At 39.8% G+C, this 23249-nt stretch overlaps 1 protein-coding gene across 3 annotated transcripts in view; it reads left to right on the plus strand.

Annotated features, from left to right (window-relative positions):
* The window catches only part of Dis3l2 (DIS3 like 3'-5' exoribonuclease 2), a 328899-nt gene that overhangs the window by 113189 nt on the left and 192461 nt on the right, over positions 1-23249 (plus strand). For all 3 annotated transcript variants that reach the window (XM_036173185.1, XM_036173187.1, XM_036173186.1), the window contains exon 6: positions 3768-3996. In XM_036173185.1, coding sequence (XP_036029078.1) covers positions 3768-3996 — 229 coding nt within the window. The remainder of the gene's footprint in view (positions 1-3767; positions 3997-23249) is intronic.

Here is a 23249-nt window from a genome sequence, read left to right on the forward strand (position 1 = left end):
TCACTTACTTGTACTCTTGCAGAAAAGAACCCGAGAGAACCTTTTTTAGGTTACTGTCCTTTTGGACAGATAGTGAAGGCTGGCTTAAAATTCATTTTTTAGTGGCCTCAAATTCAATCCCTATGCCTCACATTTCCTGAATGCTGGGTGTTTAGGTCTGATCTACCACACCTAGTGAGAACTCCAAGCTCTTAGTTTTTATTTTTATTTTTATTTAATTGTTAAAAGGCTTAGTTTTGCTCAGAGAAACTAATCATTGTATACAAGTTTTTCTCTTGCTATAATTTCATAAAGCATTTTCCCCAAAACATTAGGGATATTTTTATTATGACTGTGTATTTCTTTATAATTTCACTTTGGTTTTCTAAGTGAACATTATAGTATTAATCATCTTGGGATAGTATTGTAGGAAGGTTTTATTAACTTTTCTGCCCTGTGTAAGATGAATTTTCATTAAGCATGGTCTTCATGTGATTTAATTAGACTGTTAATCTAGTTTTCAGAAAGTAGATAGATGGATATTTTGAAATCTCCCAGTTAAACTCGGTAGACTCTTCACATGATCAAATATAAGCACAAGGAAGGCTTGCTCAGTACTTTATTCAGGCCTCTCTCCACATGTTGCTTCTGTTGAAGAATCTTCAAAATAACGCAGTGTTGCTAGCAACCCCAGAGCGTTCTCTCAGACTCGTAACATCTTCACCAGCTCTTTATTGCTTCCACAGTTCTGATTGCACTTTTTCCTAGTAAACTGTTGTGTTCCCTGCTGTACTTGTGGCTCCTAAAATAGTGTATGGGCTGTGCAAAATACTCAAGAATGAATTCTTGATTAATGTAAACAAGGTATTAGTCTGTCACCCCAGTTAAGATAAAGGCTTTGTGACAGTGCTCACCAAAGGGGGACTTGCTGTCGTTTGTTTAAAAGAGTGACAGGCACAGACTGTAAGTAGTGATTGAATTTGTTTTTTTTTTCTATTTATCTATACTATATATTGTCACTTTAGTTTTTATTATATGTTTAACTTGTAGACGGCTTGTTTCCATCCAGAAATAGAGTCCTAATTAGAAAGGGTACAGTGTTATAGTAATATCTGGAACCCACATAGTCTACTGCTCCTTTTTGCTGATGTGGGTAGGCCAATTTACATATAAAGTTGCAGGTTTTCTTCAGCAACTCAACCAAACGCAGCTTCTTTATTTGTTTATTTATTTATTTTACTATTACTCGTATAGATGGGAAAGAATATTGTCATGTGGCTCTTCATGTTACAGCCTCATGTGAATGATGGGAACCAAACTCTGGTCTTCTGTGAGAGCAGCATGTGTTCTAAACTGCCAAGTTGTCTCTCCAGCCCCAAGGCTTTATATCTTCACGAGAATGTTTTATAAACTCTTACATCTAATTTTGTCTTTTCCATAGCATCTTCTCTTGTGAGAGCACTTGCCTTTATCTCAGTTCCTCCTACTTTCCTGGGAGTTCTTAGGTTTGGACTTTGGATTGTATCCCAGAGTTCTTGGGTGTTGTGGCCATATTTGTTTTTTATTTATTGATGTTTGAATGTAGAATGCCATCAGATGGCTCCTCATCTCCAGTATTTTCTTTCCTGCTAGATTGAGTCTGTGGGTGATGGTATTGAGTGCATTTTTATTTGATTCATTGAGTTGTTAATTTCCAGTTTTCTAGTTGCTTTTGTTGTCATCACCATCTGCTTTAAAATCTCTCGCTTTTCCTTGCTGACTTTCTCATCCATATTGCTGATGATCTCATCCATATTGCTAATGATCTCATCCATATTGCTGATGATCTCATCCATATTGCTCATGATCTCATCCATATTGCTGATGATCTCATCCATATTGCTCATGATCTCATCCATATTGCTGATGATCTCATCCATATTACTAATGATCTCATCCATATTGCTGACGATCTCATCCATATTGCTGACTTTCTCATCCATATTGCTGACGATCTCATCCATATTGCTGACGATCTCATCCGTATTGCTGACGATCTCATCCATATTGCTGACGATCTCATCCATATTGCTGATGATCTCATCCATATTGCTGACTTTCTCATCCATATTGCTGACTTTCTCATCCATATTGCTGATGATCTCATCCATATTGCTGACTTTCTCATCCATATTGCTGACTTTCTCATCCATATTGCTGACTTTCTCATCCATATTGCTGATGATCTCATCCATATTGCTAATGATCTCATCCATATTGCTGATGATCTCATCCATATTGCTGACTTTCTCATCCATATTGCTGACTTTCTCATCCATATTGCTGATGATCTCATCCATATTGCTGACTTTCTCATCCATATTGCTGACTTTCTCATCCATATTGCTGATGATCTCATCCATATTGCTGACTTTCTCATCCATATTGCTGACTTTCTCATCCATATTGCTAATGATCTCATCCATATTGCTGACTTTCTCATCCATATTGCTGACTTTCTCATCCATATTGCTGATGATCTCATCCATATTGCTAATGATCTCATCCATATTGCTGACTTTTTCATCCATATTGCTGAAGATCTCATCCATATTGCTCATGATCTCATCCACCATATTGCTGATGATCTCATCCATATTGCTGACGATCTCATCCATATTGCTGATGATCTCATCTGTATTGCTGACGATCTCATCCATATATTGCTGACTTTCTCATCCATATTGCTGATGATCTCATCCATATTGCTGATGATCTCATCTGTATTGCTGATTATCTCATCTGTATTGCTGATGATCTCATCCATATTGCTGATGATCTCATCCATATTGCTGATGATCTCATCCATATTGCTGACAGTCTCATCCATATTGCTGACGATCTCATCCATATTGCTGATGATCTCATCCATATTGCTGATTTTTTTCCTGAGGTTGCTGACTCCCATTCTAGGTCCTGGATTGAGTTTATCTGTATCATTTTTGAGGTCACTGATTGTTTTCACTAGCAAACTTTTGAAATTGTCATCTAGTGTTTTACCCACTTTAGTATCTTTGATTTCAGTGCTTAAGGAGTTAGAATCTTTTGGAGAAGCCATATTAACCTTGCTTTTCATGTTTCTTATGTTTCTGTGTTGTGGTCTATGCATCTGCTGGTATAAGTACCTCTTTGAGTTTGATTTGGGATCTTCTATTGAGCAGCCTACTCTCTGAGCTCAGCTACCTGTGGCCCTTTAGAGAAGAGAACATTTGCTTTTGGATGGTGCTTCTGTCTCCCCCTGCCCCTCTCCCCCAGCTTACCTTCCAGTGTCCTACCATTATGTTTTTTTGAATTTCTGAAGCTACTTCTCTCCTCTCTTTCAAACAGTCTATTTTCCTTATTCTGACTATTTTTCTCTTTGGTCACATGGAAGCAACTTGGAGTCTACTGTCTTATCTGGAAGTCATTCTTAGTGAGGTCCATGGGAAACACTGTGGCATACCTGGGTGAATTCTTTTATCCTCTCCTTACATGCTGATTGCTTCTATGTGGTACAATTTCATGAAGCAATGTGGAACTTTCTAGGATTTTAGGGTTTAGGGAGAGGGGATGAAAATGTAGATCAGAATCCTGAGAAGGTAACATCTTAAAGACCTGAGTACCAGCCTAGCATTGCTGGCTTGTTTACTAGGGTAGTCTATGCCTTGGAAGAATAAAGGTCTATTTTTTCCCAATCATGTATTGTGAATATCTAATGTTGCCAGCTGCCTGCAGTGATTTAGAAGAGTTTGCATCTCTCCTTTCTTCAGGCAGTTAAAGCAGAGAGCAATGACAGAGAAACAGAAGCTACTTATGAAGCTGATGTCTCTGAGGAGTGCTGTGGACACCACCTCCTGCAGCAGTCCCCCAAAGCCTGGAATAGTCCTGATGTTGTTAGAGAGGCCCAGTTTGATGACAGCGATTCAGAAGACAGGCATGGCAACACCAGTGTGCTGGTCGATGGTGTTAAGAAACTGTCACTTCATACTCCTGACAAAGGTGAGTGAGTCTTGGGCAGCTGTTTGACATTTTGTTATAGCAGATTTTTTTTTTTTTAAAGTTGAAACCTCTCTGCAACAAAGTAAGAAACTCCCAGAATGATGGTATTTTCCCAGAGTCTGTGGTAGCTTTTAGGAAAAGCAACCTCTGGTAGACGGGTTATAAGAGAGAGGAAGTGCCACCCAGTGGTTTGTGTGAAGTGGTTGCTGTTGCCATGTTTGTGATAGGTTTTGAGTTACTATTGGTACTTAGCTGCAGTGTGTTCCATTCTACTCTGTGGTTGATATGAACAGAATTATTCTCCCTTCCTTTTTCCTTCCTTCCTTCTATTCCTCTCTCCATGCCTACCTTTCTCTTACCTAAAGCTTCCACATGCTAACTAAGTGGTCTACCAGAGCTATACCTTCAGCCAGGATTAAGCAAGTCTTAAAATCCTCATTAAAAACACAAACAAAAACAAAAACACACTTTATTTTACCCTCAGTTTTGCTTTAGTTCAGTCTATAATTTAAAAATGTATTTGTCATATGTGGTAGGCATAGATCACTTTGAGTTTTGAAAATAGATTATTTTCAGAAGGTATTTTGATTCTAAGCCTTAAAAAAACAAAACAAAACAAAGCAAAACAAAAAAAAGTCTTATTTTTTTCTGAATGACACATAAGCCATGAGTTGCATAGCTATAGAAAATGTCAAGTTGCAAAAATGTGAATCCAGATTTGTACCCAAAGGCTCTACCTGGCCACACTCCAGGAAACTTAAGGGCATAAGATATTTGCAAGTTTAGTATTGCAGTATCTAAGTTTCTAAGAGGTTCTAAAAAGAGAGGTGATATTGCCAGCCAGAATGAGTTTTGTATATACTTGGAAATGGAGAAGAGTGAGCAACATGGACCTGGCTAGGTTGGTTAGAGAACAAACATTGTTATCAGGACATTTCTGGTCCAGTCACCATGAAACACCAGGAGGAATGCCCAAAGATTACCAGAGGAGGAGCAGACTACCTATGGTAAGATCTGGCAAGCACAGCTCAGATCTTGAAGGCTGGGCTGATGTCAGGAAGAATTGCAGAGACATTGCTGTTTTTCTCCATAGCTTATGACCTTAGCCCAAGAGCATGCTCTGAAAGCATGTGTCATTTTGGTGGCAAGGATTGCTCATTCAGAGTAACTTCCCAGCTGTGAGATTCATTTCGAATGTGTTTGCGTTGTCACTCTTGTCTGCCTCCATTCCCAGGAACACTGGCCTGCGGGGACGCGGGTTCCTCCTGGTCTGTAGCTTAGGAAACCAGTGGTCTCACTCTTCTGATTTCTCCTTTCCTTCTTTAAAAATAGTTGAATATCGTCTTTAAGACAGAGTTGTATGCATGTTGTGTACAACAATGTCCATACTAGAAGCTATGTCTTTTTAGTGAGAAGAGAGGGATATAACCAGGACCCTAAATAGCCAGTTGTTGTTGTTGTTGTTGTTGTTTGAATGAACAAGATCACTAAGAAGAAAGATCCTTATAGGACAGAATCAAGAAAGGGATACTTTAGAACCATTTGAGTGTTTGATCAAAGCTGCTTAGAAGAAACCCAGTTCGGTGGCTCAGAAGACCTCAGTGTCCACCTTTCCCTTGGCACCAAGTAGAGGGTAAGACACTGACACAGTCACAAGGATGAAGGGAGCAGCTGCAGGGTGGATGACCTGATCGTCAGTTATCCTGTTCTTTGGCCTTGGGAAGTAAGCGCTGGGGCCAGTCCCGTTCCCGATGTATCTATCATCTACCGTAATTCTTGTCTCTCACAGGAAAAGTTCATGGAGTGCTTCCCAAGTCCGTGGCGTGTGTGTTTGTATTTTCCTTATTCTTTTCACATGTTCCTAGTCCGCTTCTATTTCTGTTGCTTTCTTAGTAGCCTTGACTAAGGGAGCAGCTTCAATCCTTCCCTCAGTGTCTAGTGCAGATCCCTCCCTCTAGCTGCCTCTAAACAGAGTTTGTGAAGCCGCATGGCTGGTTCTCATTTTTTGCCCTTTTGATATTTAGGAAAATTGCAATTTGCTCTTTTAGAAAATCACAGCATTTTTAAGGGTATTTCAACCAGATTGTCTTGCTTAGAATAATATGAAATCTGGTTACAATTAAGATGTTAGTACTTTTTTTTTTTTAAATATCATTTAAGGTTTTGAAAGTTGTTATTGAAATAAACCACAATCTGAAGAACACCATAAACTTTCTCTAAGTCTTCTAGAAAGATTCTTTGCTTTGTATTGTACTTTCAAGTGTATTATTAATCCTAGTTCATGTTTTTGTTTCAAAGTGTTATTTTAAATATCTTGTTTCTTTACCTAATACAAATGCTACATACATATTGCATATGTATGCTTGGGTTTCTTTCTCTTTGTTTGGGAAACTTCAGCATCATCTTCTCTGGTTAAGTGAGAACATAGCCCCAGTCCAATTGTTTGTAGCAAAGACTCTTCATTAAATTAAGAGAAATGGCCTCTGTATATCTGAGGCCCACCAGTTTCTCCTAGGAAGATGACATGAATAAATGCATATATTCATACATACATATACATACATATACATATACATATACACATACACACACACACACACACACACACACACACACACACACACACACACGGAGAGGGAAGGAGGGAAGAGCCACAGACCTGGCCCTGTTTGGAGATCCAGTTCCATAGCTTCTTGAAACTGAGCTTTTACTACTCAGCCGACACGGATTCTTGTCAACATGGCAGTCTATCGTAATGGCTGAGAGTATAGCTAAGTGAGAGAGGCACTTGCCTAGGAGCATAAGTCCCTGGATTTGATCCTCAGCACTCGGAAAAAAGATCTGCTATTGTGAAGAGGCTGGGGACAGCTTAATTAAATTTCACTGGTTTTAAATGCATCAGTGGCTTTGAAAAATGTTTTGGCAAAGATTGCCTGGTTTTAGCAAGTTTCAAAGGATAAAAGTCTTTGCCAAGTGATATATAGCTGTGTGTCTTTCATCACTGGGAATGCTAAGAACAGCTTGGCCTCAGAATCAGGTGATCATTGAAGTACATTTCCTGTATCTAGCTCAGCAGAGTCTTCAAAGACCTTTTCCAGTTTCCTTGTCTGGAGACTAGACTCTACCAGTACCTGATAGGTGAGCATAGATTTGGAATGTGATGTTAATGACACCTTTGCTTCAATCTCCCAGCCAACTGCCACTGTTTTCCCAAGACTTTGTGAAGAATCCTTAACCTTTCCTGAGATTTGAATTGATCTATAACCACTCCTCATAGGCTTGCCTAAGTCACCACTGAGAAGAAGACCCCTACCCTTCGGACCTTTCAGTGCCTGTCTCCTATCTTTGTCTCTCCTTCCTTCTGTCTGGCTCACGAGAGCAGACCTGTGTGATTATTCTGATGGGATTCTTAGAGTTATTGAAACCCCAAGGTCCTCTTCTACAAATTGTCTGTCAACCATTTTTCTTTCTCAAATCTGAATTTCTTCTTTTTCCAGATCTTCACTGTACATAATGATAATTAGTATGAGTAAAAGACAGTCAATTTGCTTCAAAAATTAGAATAAATATTAAACCCCTAGCTGTTTTCTATTATCTGAATTTTTGTACCAATCTTTAAAAATCTGTTTTAAAAAAGGTAAAACCTTGTCCAGACTTTTCTTTAAAAAAGGATACAGTGGGAATTTTTGCTTCCCCGTGTTTTAGATTGGATGGATACTGCAGTAATATCTGGTAGAGAGATGATGGCCGGGTCCTGTAATATCCTAAGTCCCCCACTCAAATCCCAGACTAGCCACAGCCTTCCCTGTAGAGTTCCCGAAGAGATGCTTGCATTGAAGACAAAGTGAGACAGGAGCTCACTTCTTCATTAATTTAAGCAAGGCCTTGATCCAAGTCAAAATGACCTCACAGACTCTCTCCCACTGGCAGTGTTCTCTTTGTCTTATCTCTGTCAATGAGGAGGGTTGTCCAGATCTCCACTTCTGTTCTGTTCTTTTAGGTAGTACTGAAGATTGAACCCAAGATCTCCTATACACTAGGCAAGCCCCTGCATCTCTAAACCATTTGACCATTCCCAGCGTTCTAGTTTCTGTAGTCCAAGCTAAAGTCTGTAAATGTCAGTTCTTTACTATTAATATGATGAATCACTCTACTTTTGATGATTTGTAGAAATCCGTATCTGTTCTCTGTAGTAAACTCTTCAGTTTAGGCATTGTAGATACTTTTTAAAAAATTTTGTCATTTAGTTATTTGTCTTTCATATTTTTCTATGGTATCAATGACTGGAAAAAAAAAACTTCAATTTTGGTGTTATGACATTTATCATATGCTTATGTGTTCTTAAGTTTTCCCTTGCTTTTAGGTATTAGGTCTTTCTCCATATGGTAAGTTAAAGATTTACCTCTTGATGGGTTTTATGGTATATATAATTTATTTATTGAGATTATCATTTGGATATCTCTTCTAGTTTAGATATTGAACCATCCTTGAACTCCTAGAATAAATCTTATGTAATCTCAATTTATTACTGTTTTTTGCATATACTATAAGGTTCATTTAGGTACTGTATAGTGTATAATTTTTTTGTTTCATGTTCAAATAGACATAAGATTTTCTTGCCACTATACAGTATTTAGATACAAAATTATAATAGCTTCATAGAGTGGCTTAATACATTTTTTTTTTTAAAACTGGCTTTTGTTTTTTCCAGAATAGCTTGTAAAAACTGTGGATTAACTGTTCTTTTTGTTTTGTTTTGTTTTGTTTTGGTTTAAGATTGGGTATAATGCATTGTAAAGTTATTTGCACCTTTTGTTTTTCAGAAAATGAGATTATGTTGTTTTCAAACATATTAATTGATAGTTTCAAATTATGAATTTCCTCTTGTGTCAATTTTGGTAAAAAGTAATGAGAATTTATCCATTTAGCTGTATTATCATCTTGATACTCCTAATACTCCTCAGTTTTAAAAATTATTTTAAAAATCTCTTTATGTATTTTTCATCTCCTCAGTTATTGACTCTCCGTCTTCCTTCTCCTTCCCTTCCTCCTCCCCTCCCCCACGCTGACATTTGCACCTAGAGCCTCACTTGCATGGAGGGGAAGTGTTGGATGTTTAGCTCTAGCTCTAGCCCTCCTTGTATTTTGAAGCAGTCTCACTAGTTGTCCAAGATGGCCTTGAACTCATGCTGTTGTCCTTATAGGACTTGAGCTTGTAATCCTGCCTCAGCCTCCCAAGGAGTTGAAATTAGAGAGCTGTACCATTAGACACAGCTGGGTAGGTATTTATTTCTAGTAATTATTTGTATTCACTGCATCATAATTTTATTTCCCATTAAATATCAATATATCATGTAAAATAGCAGTAAAATTGTTGATGAGAGATTTTTAAATGGCTTAAATAACAATATATTAGGTAAATTCTTAGAAAAATATTTTTGCAGTGATTTTCTTATCTACTTCAAAACTGACATAGAATGAAGCCTCTTGAATATTATTAAAGAACCAGCCTTAATAATATTCTTCCCAGGGGCCCAGAAGAGAAACTGCAAATGGTGAGAATTATTTTCAGGAAAAGAATCTAAGTACACTAAATTTTTTGTCTGTCTACTTTATTCCTCTGGGCTAAAATCCTATCTACACAGCTTCAGTTCTGTTTTCGTGCCTAGCTCCTTTCTTGCCTGATTTCTCTCTACATTTATCTGCTGTCCCCTCTAAGTTCTATCTTAATTCTTTTGTCTTAATTCTGCCCCATCTAGGTTCTTCTCATCTCGTTCTTACGCATCTAATAATTCCCCATCTGGCTCTTCCTCATCTTCCATCTCATTCCTCTAGTACTCTCTTCTAGCCCTTCAGTATAGTTCTTCCTTATCTCAGTTTGTTCTTCCCAAGTTCTTACCTGTCTAGTTCTTCCATTCTCTTTTCTCTTCTCCATTCTGTTCTCTCTCTGTCTACGGATAATACCTGCCTTTTCTTTCCTTGGTCACATGGTTCCCTGCCTCCTCAAGAATGTTGTTTTATCTCTCACCTTGATATGTAAAAGCCTCTTTTGTCCTCAAAGTGCTTTGGAGAACCACTAAGCCTCCTCAAAGCCAAGGGATGGTCTGAGCTTCATTAGCACAGGAAACAAAGCTGGGGGTCTCCCACCAGCTTGTCTCCTAAGCTCAGCAGGGCAGTTAGTAAACTTAGTAGGTTCAGCAGGTCAGGGGAGCTGAACTGTTTATCAATTGGTCTGGGCACACAAGGATTTTATAGCAGAGGACAGCTGAAATATTAAAGGCTGGGTAACACCAAATATTCATAATAAATGGCTTGCCTTTTGACAGACCCTTGGCTGGTCAAAGTTCAGCTGAATCTCTATGATATATTTTTGCGGCTTGCAAGAAGTTATAAACCCAAGCAGTAACAATCTTTCCCCTCAAGGTGGGTCACCAGGCTTGAATTCCTACAAGGGTCAAAAAGGCAGTTAAGAATTTTCCTCAGACAGTGACTGTCAGGCTTTCTTTTACAACTCAAAAAGGGAGTGGTTAAAGGAGGAGGTCAATTGAGAGCTAATATCGGTTAGTTTATCAGAAAGGGAATTTATGTGCTCAGTCTACATTTCTACAAGTGGTTAAGTAAGAAGTTAGGAGTCTATAATGTTAGTAAGGCTATATAAGAAAGGAGAATCTCACCTTAAATTGCACAAGAAATAAAGCTATACATCTGACCTAGGAGATAGGTATTATTTTCATAAGGGTGTTACCTTAGTTCAGGAGATCTTTGGCCTTGGATGCTTGATAGGTATTTTAGATAAATACACTTGTTAGAAGTTCTTGGAACCGCACATAGCATTACAAGAAAATCATTGTAGGAATTGGCTAATATATATACAAAAGCTAAAATATCACCAAGACTTCTTAAGCCATGGCTTGATCTTTGGAAAAGTCCTTTACTTTTCCAAGTAGTAACTTTTGTGATAGTAGCTGAATTCCATTACATTTTCCTGTGGCTTGCTGCAGAAGCCACATTCTGTGATAAAGTTTTGTCAATCATTATGCAAAAACTTTCCTGTTATAGGCAGATGATCTACTGAGCTACATTCCTAGACCTTCTAATCTGTCTTAATAAGTACTTGGTTATATTAATAACCAAAATTGTTATTGTGTAATAAAAAGAATTTCTCTTGTTATAATCTATAAAATTTGACCCCTATTCTTACTGTATGCCCTCCTTCTTCTGGATATTATGCTCAAGGATCTTGCTTATCTATTTCTAAATTATCACAGAGCAGGCGTTCAGTTGGTGGTAGCCTAGGATGGAGCAGTGGACCGGGAGGGAAGTGAACAAGGTCAAAGTCCTCCATTTGTTCCTGAAATGAGGGAGCTGGTCAGAGATCTTTGGGTAAATATTTTTCTGTAACAGTAGGGATGTAATAAGCTGGATTGTGATGAGTCATAAACATTGAATGACTTGGGGTTCCTCTATGAGGACTACTCAGTCTCTGAAAAATGTTATACCTTGTGCCACTTTCCTTTGCCATTTGTTATTCATACAGAACTTATGGAGTGATATGATGGTAGCAATGTTCTGCTATGCTCAGGTCTGTTATTTATTGAAATATCATTAGAGCTTGCCGGCTACTTTTCAGGGTCTTTTCCAACCCCCCTTTAAAAAAAAATCCAGCAGTTGTTCTGACCTACTCACTTATTCCTGTTTGACAGAGAAAACCCGAGGCTTGAGTGGCAGCACACTTTTCTGACATGACAAGTAACTGATTGGATAGAACTAGTTTATCCACAGTCCCCTCACAGTACCTGGGAGAAAGCATGCTTGTCAGCAGTTTTATTAGCACTTTTAATGCATGATTATTGTAATAGAAACTTAGGGGACCTGTGGGAAACACACGTGGTCAAGATGGAAAGAGAGGCTGGTGCAAAATGGCGCCAGCTTATAAAGGGTGGGCCACGTGTGCGTAAAGGAACTCATGTGGCTACTCCATGCATGCCGTAGATCACATGGCTGCACGCGCGCTTTATGCAACAACGCAAAGCCACGGAGGTCCTAGTCATGTGAGATGTTTTGACCCGGAAATGGCTATTTTGAACCGGAAATAACTAGGCAGAAATGTCTAGGTCCGCTGGGCATGCCCAACCCTGGGGGCATGTTGTGAATTCATATCACACGGTTGCTGCAGGCAGGCGTCACAGCCCTCCTCTATCTTGTATCTGGCTGTCTGTTCCTGACTTTCTCAACCAGGTGTAACGAAGCAGAGGCAGAGGTACCAGCAGGCTTCTGGTTTCCACTGAATGAACTGAAACCTGCAGGTTCACTGGAATCTCCCTCCTTTGGGCTCTTCCAATCTCTTCTCAGAGTGATGCTCCTTGGCCTCTTGCTTGCTGGGCACTATAACTTCATTGTCGGCTCCCTAGATTATTTTATAATGTACTTTCTTGCAGCTCATTGGCAATGAGACAGGAAGAGCGACTTCTCTGAGTGGTAACATCCTTTTTCCTTGTCTCCTTCCCATGCTCACTAAACTTCAGTCCTGCTCCCCAACTCTTTCCTCTGTCTATTCAGTGTCATGCCAGTCCATGGGAGTGACAGCAGATGGACTAAACAGTCGTATCTGTTGACACATACATTATATTGCCTCAGAAATCATAGAAGGACCAGGGAGATTGCTCTTTGGTGAAGCCACTTGCTACAAAAATGGCAGATCTCTGGGATCCACCTGATAGAATAAGAGAATCAACTTCTGCAAGCTGTCTTCTGGCCTCTACATACAGACTGTGGTGTGTGTGTGTGTGTGTGTGTGTGTGTGTGTGTGTGTGTGTGTGTATGTGTGTAGTGCACACACACACAAAGTAAATAAATAAAACCTAGTAATCTTATTAACAAAAATTTACAGAGACATGGTGCTGGACAGATCCACAACAGCATAAATACTCTTTCTAGCATGCAGTATTTTATCCCTAGTGGCTGTTAGTCGGGCAGTTCACCTGACTGACAGTTATTTCCAAACACTGGGTGAAAATGCAAATTTACATTTGGTTAAACTGCAAGGCAAACTTGTATCACATTTGATACAAGTGACTGGGGCCCTCCAAAATGCCTGACTTTCTTAGCCATCAGGAGCTCTAGTGAACATGCTTTGATTAAAAAAATAGGAAATTAATTATAGATGGAGTTGTTATAAAAATGGTCAAATGTGAGATTCTAGACAAAAGTTAATTTTAAAAGTTTACTAACTGAAACCTGTGCTGAAAGGCTACACACATCTAATCTGGGGTGTTCTTTTATTTCACAGACGAGATTATTGAGGCTTAGAGAAATGACTTCTGTTCTCAGGGTCCCAGAAGAAGTTAACAAATTTATAAAAGAAAATTATTTATGCCCATAGCATGGAAGACTTCTCTATTAGCCTATGTTTTGAAAAGATCAAGTCAGGGCCCATTGCTTTCAGAAAGTGCTCATTGCCTAACTAGTTCATGTTTCCCCTTTCTTTCTCATTTCTATCTGGACGTCCATACCCTTGGCAGGTACCTGTCAATTTGAATGAAGTTGATCCTAGCTGCAGAGTGAGGTCTTTGTTGTTCTATAAAGTTTTTGGCACATTCAGTTGCTTTATGCTAGTAGAACTTAAAGCAGCAATGGGAATTTCCAGCCTAAATTACTACCGAGGCTGTTGACCACCTGAAACAGGACTGGTGTGGCTGAGAAACTGAAAATTCAAATGTGTTTAATTTTATTTTAAATAGCTACATGTGAATAGTGACTTCTTTATTGGACATTGTAGCTTTATACTTTTCCCACTTTCCAAAGATCCGTGGCCCAAGCAGTCTAATAAGGGTGAACCTTACTTGGAATTCTGGGACATAAGTTGTTTCCTTTTGGATATGAACAAGGAAACATTTATCCCTAATTACTGTTGGCAACTGTTCTATGATTTACTAAGTATTGTGGATAGAAGAGTGAAGAACCAAAAGTGTCTGAGCCCTCACAGCCGTTAATGAGCCTTGGATCAACTGACCCTGAAGTCTTCCCTACTTATGGACTTCCAGGTTACATGAACAAATGAATCATATTTGTTAGGTAAGCCAGTTTGAGTTGGATTCTCTGTGCTCTCAACTAAGAGTAACCGAGTAGAGTCAAGGTGCTGACAGGCTTCTGGTTGTCCTACAGCTATTGTGCCTCTGGTGGGCATTCCAGTGAATGAGTCTGCTAACTGTTGTACAGGGTGGTGTGAAGGAGGCACCGGTCCCACTCTGCTACTTGCCTGCCATGTAAACTTGGCAGTTGCTTTTCTTCTCTGGGTCTAGGGTGTTCATTTCTAAGTGGACATTATACTTGTTTGTAGCCCATATGGTATTTGTGCACAACAAGCTTTGTGTTAGTTGTTGGGGAACCAGGTGAATATAAAGGAAAATCTAGATGTGTGTCCTTGACAGGCACTCAACTGTTGCGAATAGATCAGGGGGCCGCTTCTACTGGAGGGGTAGATTCAGTTAGATAATGGCCTCACTGCCTGCTTAGGCCTTAAGTGGACTTCTGACTCAAAGAGAACCAACACATTAACAGACCAGTGATCCATTTGATGCTTTCTCCATGGCTTGCAAGTACTGAAGCTACAGTGTCTTGTAGAGTCAGAGGCAAAGACAGTTATAAAAAAGCAGAGGCTGCTGGTAACCACAGGCAGTGTCATGTAGGGAAAAAGGAATGGTTTTCACAGGAAGGGAGAAACTATTCATGGAGGAGAGACAAGGTAAGAGACAGCATGGGTAAGAGACAGCAGAAGATAGTGTATTCTCTGGGCTTTGAAGGATAAATAGGATTTGCTGGATGTGAGAAGGTGAAGCATATTCTGAGTATGAGCAGGGTCATGGAAGTAGATGAGTAGTAACTTCAGTGGGACCAGTGTGCATACTAGAAAGACTGAAGAGGAAGCCAGAAAGGAGACGGTACTAAGGTTTGCAAATTTATCCATGGCTGCCAAGAGAGCTCAGTAGGGAAGAGTCACCTAAGGTAGCTATGGAGAGGGATTCAGTTGTTAGGAAGAGAGGAGGAGTGTGGACACTGGTCATTCAGATCAGCTGTGCAACAAGAAGTGGCTGCTAACTTGAGTGCAGAATAGATGGTGGGGCCTTCAGAATAGGAACCACAGTGGCAGCTCAGACGTGAACTAGGCAGGGGGGTTCAGACCTAGCAGCTGATGGGTGCTAATAGTCTTCAGTAAAAAAGAACAGTAAGGCTAAGGGTAAGAAGGGCTGGGATTCAGCTTCTGACTGTTGAATTGTGTCTCATAGAAGACTCTGGTGTGATACCCAGAAAGTGATTGAAAACCTAAGTGTGGTCCCACAGGAGGGATTATACATTTGTGTACTGTTAAACTACAGGAAATCAGCAAGCTGGTCAAGTAGATGGACTGCTTTTGGACTTGTCTGGAGGAATGGTGCTCTGTTAAAGCACAGCAAGCTGGTGGATACAGCAAGCTTAGGGGCAAGCCAGTGACAGACTTAGAGAGCTGTGTACAAGACTGAGGGAGTACCTCACTCTCCTTTAGTAGATGTCAGGTGGTTGAAGATTACTTTCATTTAAAAGACTCAGTCTCCTAGTTCTTTAAAACCAGCCATTATTCAGGGAAGGTTCTTCTTTGTCTTCAACCCTTACTTTGTAACAAGGAAATGAAAAGTTCATTTCAGGGTTTATTGAACATACGTATTCAGAAACCCATGAATCAACTGTGCTCCAGAGGCTGCCTGTCTGTGAAGTCAGATTCTAGCCTTAGGTTAAGTAGCTCCTCCTTTTTCCTCTCTCTGGCCAGCCTGTGCCATGCTTATGAGCAATGAAACCTTTTTTTTTGTAACTTCGTCTTTAACCCTCTTCCTTGAAGCATTTTTTGTTTTTTCAATTAAAAAAAAAGTAAGTTTTTTTTTTTTTCATAATAAGTTTTTCATTCTGAAGAAGGCTTAGAGAACATTCATTCATTGCCACTGTGCCGAACTACACGTGCCTACAGGCTCATCTTGTTGGCATCTAGTACCTTTTGGATCACTCCAAATAATTCCCATTCTCCTTTGAGAACTTTTGGAGATGGTCTTTAAGTCATGCAGAAACATGCCAAGGGGGATCTGCCTGACTAATGTACTAGATGTAATGATGTTTGTGACTTGTGTAGGTTTTCAAAAAGTTAGTGAGGATCTTAGCTTGTAGAGATAAACTAGGCTGTGTGTTTTTGGCTGTGGAAGGCCCATTAGTAAGGGCAGATTGTATTTAACACTGTGTAGTTAAACACTGTTTATGGCTTGCAGATAATGCTAACATGATGATATTCCAAATGCTAGCGTGTGAATACATCACCATTCTCCTTCCACCCGCAAGTGCCCACTCTCAAGTCCCCTGAAAGAAAGCACAGCTGCATAGTAAAGTCTGTCCTATTCCTCAGCTGGTGGTTCCAACCTGTCAACCCCTAGATCTTACTCTGACTTCCCTTGGGCCCTTCAGCTATTCGACCCTGCACTTTGCAGCTCACCTCATCTTATTGCCTCTTTAGTTTCTGTTAGGAGTGCTGCCTCAGCCTGTCCTGGTGCAGAAAGATCAGGATCCAAGGCTGCCTGGCTAGTTGTTTACTTCTCTAGCAGCTAAATGGTTTCTAACAAAGTGTGTCAACACTGCAGGATAGGAACTGAAGAAGCGTGATTGCCATTTTCCGTATTCATAAAAATCCTTTGTAATAAACACCTTGACAACTTCATGGATTCTTGCATAAATCAAGTGAGGTATTGAGAGGGAAAACTCCTTCAAAGGATGAAGCCTTGCCTTCCATTGTGGGATTTTCCAAACCATGTTTTTCAAGCTTGCTGTCTCTTGAGCCAAGGAGTGTCACATGACTCTACTGCAGAGCTTTTCAGACTATACAGCATCATCAATGAGCTTTCTTGGTCTCTGGTGGTGCTTCCCCACCAGGGCCTCCTGTTCAGTGCTTTGCATGACTGTGCTCCTGAGCCTGCTGCTCTTGTCCCAGGGTCTCCAAACATACCCTGCTCATTTTTTGCCGTGTCTGTGCGTCTTTCTACTGTGAAAAGCCCAGAAGCAAAGGACCTAGATGAGCCAATTCCTGACTCCTGACTCCTAGAACCGAAATAACAGTTACATTATGTTAAGCCTCCAAATCTGTGTTGATTTATTGCGTGGTGATAGAAAACAAATACACTTCTGGGGTTGGGAAAACAGAAGGCATCTTCACAGGGCTGAAGTCAACCTGTTGGGTCATCTGAAGGCTGGACTGTGAAGAAAGATCTGCTTTAAGCTTCAGTGAAATTGACTAGAGTGATTTCCTAGCACATTTGGAGCTGGGAACCTAAGCTTCTTGCAGGTTGTAAGCTGGAGGCTGCCTTTGGCTGCTTTCTACATAGGCTCTTCTGTTTTGTAGCAAGCTTCATCGGATTCAGTGAGAGAGTTAGCTAGCAAGATGGAAGGTACAGTCATATGTAACTCAGTATGGAAGTGACAACCCATTATCTTTGCTGTATTCTGTTGCCTATGCTTGAGGGGGTTGGAGTTATATAAGAACTTGAAACAAGATGGTAGACATGATTTGGGCTATTGTAAGTCTGGTTACCACAGATGTTTTTTGTTTAAGCCTTTACTTATTTCTTCCAACAAATGTATGGTCATTCCTTTTGTAACTCTTCTTTATAGCTACCTAGCTACCTTTTTGCTAGTACTTTTTTATGGTTGGCTGTGGCTTTTTATTTCCTTCATGTGTTTTTGTACATCTTTAATTCAGTTGCAGCCCCTAGAACAGTCTTCTTTTGCATATTGTTTTGCAAAAGATGCCACCTTTCTGTTCAGTAAACTGAAGGACCAAATTGGTGACTCTCCTGTTTAATGCTTGAGTCTCCAGTCTTGCTCAGCAGCTATACAGCATTCATTTTATAAATCTTGAGATTTGCCAATTGGTAGCAAAATCAGTGACTTATCCACATGTCTGTAAGCTAGCTGGGATGGTTGCTCACATTGCCTTGATTTGCATTCAGTGCTAGAGCCTATCATTTTATTAAGGAAAAGCATTTGTTCATCAAATACACAAACAATGCCAGCTTTAAACATTAGCTGTTTTTGAATGTGCATTGTCCTGTTTCCTGGGAGCTTGATGGTTCTTAGAAATGATATAATCTGTAAAAACTAACTTATTCCTGTTTAAACTAGCTGGCTCCTATTCCATTTTAATGGCCATTTTGTGGTCCTGCTGTTTCTAGGTCATAGCAAATGAATTGAAAAGGGGGCTGGCCTTTGGGAAGCAGCATTTAATTTTTTTCCTTTCAACCAGCAGTGATCTGACTGTTAGAGATGTTCTATTGGGTGAATATTAAATATACTTTAAAAGGCTTGTAACAGATATGATCATTTGGTATCTTTGGGCTTGCGAACTCCAAACGTGGTATAACTCATCTGGTCTAGCTTCCCATGCTCAGTGGCCAATCCCTGTGTTGCCCTCTAAGATAATGTCTAACCTTTTTTCATTATTTGTCCCATTAGTGTACTAACTAGTCTTTAGAAGGCAGGTAAAGAAATGAGAGTCTGGTTTTAGTGAACACATTTGTGCTACTGAAATGATGACATCACAGTAAGATATGCTGGCTGGTCCCTTTAAGAAAAACTCAGGTGAAAACCAACTTAAACTTGGAGGAATCATTCATCTGTTGAGAAAGATGCAGAATGGGTCAGATAAAGATAGCCAGAGGTGAAAGTGCATGAGTGTATGTCTGCATTTTGGGTCTTTGGGGAGCCATGAGACTAAAAGCCAATTAAAGCTTTAGTGGAGACAAATTTAAAAGTCATTTCTCCTGGGCAAAGGAAAGATTTGGAGCAGAGAGTGCTCAGAGAGAAGCAGGATGGTGTTGAAGTTAATGTAACCAGCTCCTGGGAACTGGGATCACTGCAAAGCCCCATCTAAGATGACCCTGGGAAGAGTTGAGGTTGGGGCCCCAAAGAGACATTAGGACTCTGCTCAGCTTGGGTGTTAACTTCTTTTTCATCCACTTATTTATCTTAATTTATTAAGGCTTTTTTTTTTTTTTTTTTTTTTTTTTTTACCAGTCTCAGCCCATATATTTCTATTAGGTAGACTAATGTTACCTAATTTATATTCCAGTTGACATTCCCAATCTCTATCACAGGATGTAGATCCTATCCATCTTGGACAAGGAACCGCATGTGTTTGTTTCATTGGGACCTCAAACTCAAGAAGTATCCAAAATGAAGTTGACTCTTTCAGTGTCTATTATTCAGGCAAATCTCTCAGATAGCATGGTTTCCTTTTCCATTATTATTTCCACCAATGCCATTACATTTTTGGAGTTAGTATGGCATCATAGGAAGGGTGAGGTATTGGCATTAATCAGATTCAAGCTGCATCCTTACCTACCCCTGTGCTTCCCTAATTGGTATCCATTGGAAAGCAAGCCTGTTATTTGGCATTTTTGAGCCTTATTTTTCCAAACCTTAAAATTGTTGTAGAATCCTGTCTACTTCATTGGACTGCTAGGGAATATTAATTCTAGTGCTGTATGTGAATCACATAATACAGTTCCAAGTGTGTGGTATCAGCTCAATGAGGAGTTACTAGTTACGGGGTTGAGTGTGTTCACCACCCTTGTCATATACAGTCTGTGTTTTGGGACACATTCTCATTCATTTCTTTTCTAGAGTGTGGAAAGATGAGCTTTGCATATACTGGGTCTCTCTCCCACTTTTTACAGATGTGGTTGGTCCCCATATTTCAGAGGAAACAAGGCTCATGGGTAGTCTCATCTCCTCTTGTAGTGTTTAGTGTAGTGCAGCTGGTATCTTAGTCTTTTTGCCTGAGGTTAATCTTTTCTTCAGGGCTCTGATCCTACTCCTTCCTTCCCAGGGACCCTCCTTTCCTAAGTGTGCTTATTTCTACCACACCTTCTTTCCTTGTTTCTTTCCATCAGCAGCTCCATTCCAAGTCTCTCTTATCTTAAAAAAATAAAATGTTCAAAACCCTGTGACAATTTCTCTATCCCTATATAGCCACCACCCTGTATTATTCTATTCCCTAACTGCTAGACTTCCTGAGTCCATTCCACACTCTTGTCCCCACAGTCCACATCACACTCAATTTCCCAGGCACACATCCTGGATTTTCTTTGTTTAATTCCTGAAAATTGGTTTCACCGGGGTTACCTGTGGCCCTGTTACTATAGCCACATTGCTGACCATGCTTTTCCCATTGAAATGCTCTTAGGGTTTGGCTTCTGGGATCCTGCATCAGCCTTATGTTTTTTTTCTACCTTACTGACCACACCTCAGTTTCCTTTGGAAACTTTTCTTCTTTTGCTTTGCTTAAATATTGATGTGCTTGGGTTCTCATCCCTTCTAATCTAAACCATCTCTGAGGAAGAACCGTTTTATTCACTCATCTGCTCTCTATGCACAGGTGACTTGCACAGATCTATTTCTACCCCAAATCTTTTTTTTTTTTTAAGCAACATATTTAATAGTTGATGCCTCAAGATCACTATCCACTCCCGAGTTTACATCTTTTCATGCTTACCTCAACATGCTCTCCCACTGCATTGTGCCTTAGAATCATCTGGATGGCTTGTTAAAATACAGATTGCTGGGCCAGAGCTTTTGGGTCAGTATGAGGAGGAATTGAGGTTATGATTTACGTGGGTTCCCAGGTGATATTTATGCTACTAGTCTGGAAAATATACTTTGAGAATCCCTGTTAAAAGAAAACGAAGGCACACTTCTCTGCCCCCTGCTGTACCTTATATACCCCTACTATCCCAGATCCTCACATGCCTCTAAATCTTTTCAGTTTTTCTTTCTAAGTGCCTCCAGGACCATTTATTACTTCTGCAACTAGAATGCTTTCTTGTAGTAATCTGCTGTTTCCCCTGCCTCCAGTCAATTTTCTTGGTTCTTTTTCCAGTACAGAAACCAGTGTAAATTTCTTCACACACAGGTCATGTCAAACTGTTACCTCTATTCTCCTTTAGCTCCCATTGGTATAAATCCAAACTCCATTTACAGAGAATCTTGTTTTGTCCCTCCTTGTTTTGCATGTCATGAATTAGGCATACAAAGAAAAAAAAGACCCCCAACACATATAGCTCAGATGTATCACACATGTCTTGTAGAGTACTTACTTAGACTGTGGGAAGCCCTGGGTTTAACCCCTAGCATCACATGAAACTGGGCATGGTGGCATGTGTCTGTAATCCAAGCACTTTGAAGGTAGAGGTAGGAGTTTAGGGTCATCCTCTGCTGTGTTCAAGGCTAGCCTGAGATATAGGAAATCTTGTTAAAAGAAAGAGAAGTAGGAGGTAGGAGGTGGGAAAAAGAAAACATAGACAACAAATATGGCAGACAGCAGTTATTGAGGGTTTAATTGGTCTAGCCACTTTAATACACATCATTATCGCTTGCTTTTCCCGTTAGCCCTATATAGTATATAATATGGTTTGAATCTGAAGTATTGCTCACAGACTCATGTTTTAAATGCTTGTTCCCCATTTGTTGGCGCTATTTTGGAAGGCTACAGAATGTTTAGGAGATAGGGCTTGACTTGGTTGATGGAAATAAGTCTCTAGGGGTGGACCATTAAAGGGTAGAATTGAGCCCTAGTTATGGCTACTCTTTCCTTTCTGATCTGCCTGATGTAAATAACTGTTCTCTACCACACATTCTAGCTACTATGATGTGTTCTGCTCAGTGGTGTAAGACCAAACTACTATGGACTGGACCCTAGGAAACTGTGAGCCAAAGTAATTTGTTCCTCCTCTAAGTATTTTTTTTTAACTTTATATTTATTGAGTTTCATAGATGGCAGGGACATGCCTTCAATAGCAGACCTGGCCCCACCATAACAAAACAATATACATAAAAGTTGTGTGTCACAAAGCAGAGCTAAGTAAATCACAGACCATCCACGAAGCTGTATTTGGACACTGAAGTGATGTCTATCTTTAAGTAATTCTTATCAGGAATTTTGGATAGAGACACAAAAGTAACTAATACAGAAAATTGGCACCAGAGAAATGGGATTGGTACTGTGGTTAAACTGATCCTATGGTTTTTAGGCTCTTGGAACTGGGTTGTAGGAGCAATGTGAAGGAATTTGGAGCTACCAGCTAGAGAAGTGTTAGAATGGTACAAGCAGAACTTGCTGAGCCATTCTGGTAGGAGTTTGGAAGGCTAGAACACCTATAAAAATGTGGACAGTGAAGGTGAGACTCATGAGGTTTCCAGTGAGAGGAAGGACTCTACTAGGAACTGGAATAAAGGCATTCTAGCAAAGCCTTTGTATTCTACATACGATGTCCTGAAAATTGACATGATGTTGAGTCCAAAGGTAATGAACTAATTTGATGAAGGTATTTTCAAGAGAGCATAGCATTAAGACTTTAGATTAGTTATTGCTATCTGCTTTTAGCGAGATTTACAGTGAGAATCACTAGCCAAAAGCAGAGTAGAAGGATTTGAAAGTGGCAGTTTAATCAGAAAAAGAATATACGTGTAGACAAAATGTCTATAATTGTTAATGAGAGTAGAACCATTAAAAAGACGCTAGATGTTTTGCACTAGGACAATAGGAAAGGTATCTTGAGAGTACACTCTGACCCATTAAAAGCCCCATAGTTTATAAAAATTAAAATTAATTTGAAGACTTTGATTTGAAAAGAAAATGCTGCTAGTGTGCCATGCTGGAAAAGAGCCATATGAGCAGATGTTATTTTAGATTCAATTTCCAAGTGTGCTAGTTAGTTTTATGTCAACTTGACACAAGCTAGAGTCTTTACAGAGGAGGGAACCTCAGTTGAGAAAATGCCTCCGTAAGATTGGGCTGTAGGTAAGCCTGTAGGGCATTTTCTTAATTAGTAATTGATGTGGCCTAGCCCATTGTGAGTGGTGCCACCCCTGGACTGGTGGACCTGGGTTCTATGAGAAAGCAGGTTGCATAAGCCGATTAATTAGAACAAGCCAATAAGCAACACCCCCAAATGGCCTCTGTGTCAGCTCCTGCCTCCAGGTTCCTGCCCTGTTGGAGTTCCTGTTCTGACTTCCTTCAGTGATGGACTGTGATGCAGAAGTCTAAGTCAGAGAAACCCTTTCTTCCCCAAGATTTTTTTAAATGATTTCTTTATTTTTATTTATTTATTTTTTAAAGATTTATTTATTTATTATGTATACAGAAGAGGGCGCCAGATCTCATTACAGATGGTTGTGAGCCACCATGT

Source organism: Onychomys torridus, chromosome 23 (genome assembly GCF_903995425.1).
Source record: "Onychomys torridus chromosome 23, mOncTor1.1, whole genome shotgun sequence".
In the NCBI taxonomy this organism is placed as follows: Eukaryota; Metazoa; Chordata; class Mammalia; order Rodentia; family Cricetidae; genus Onychomys; species Onychomys torridus.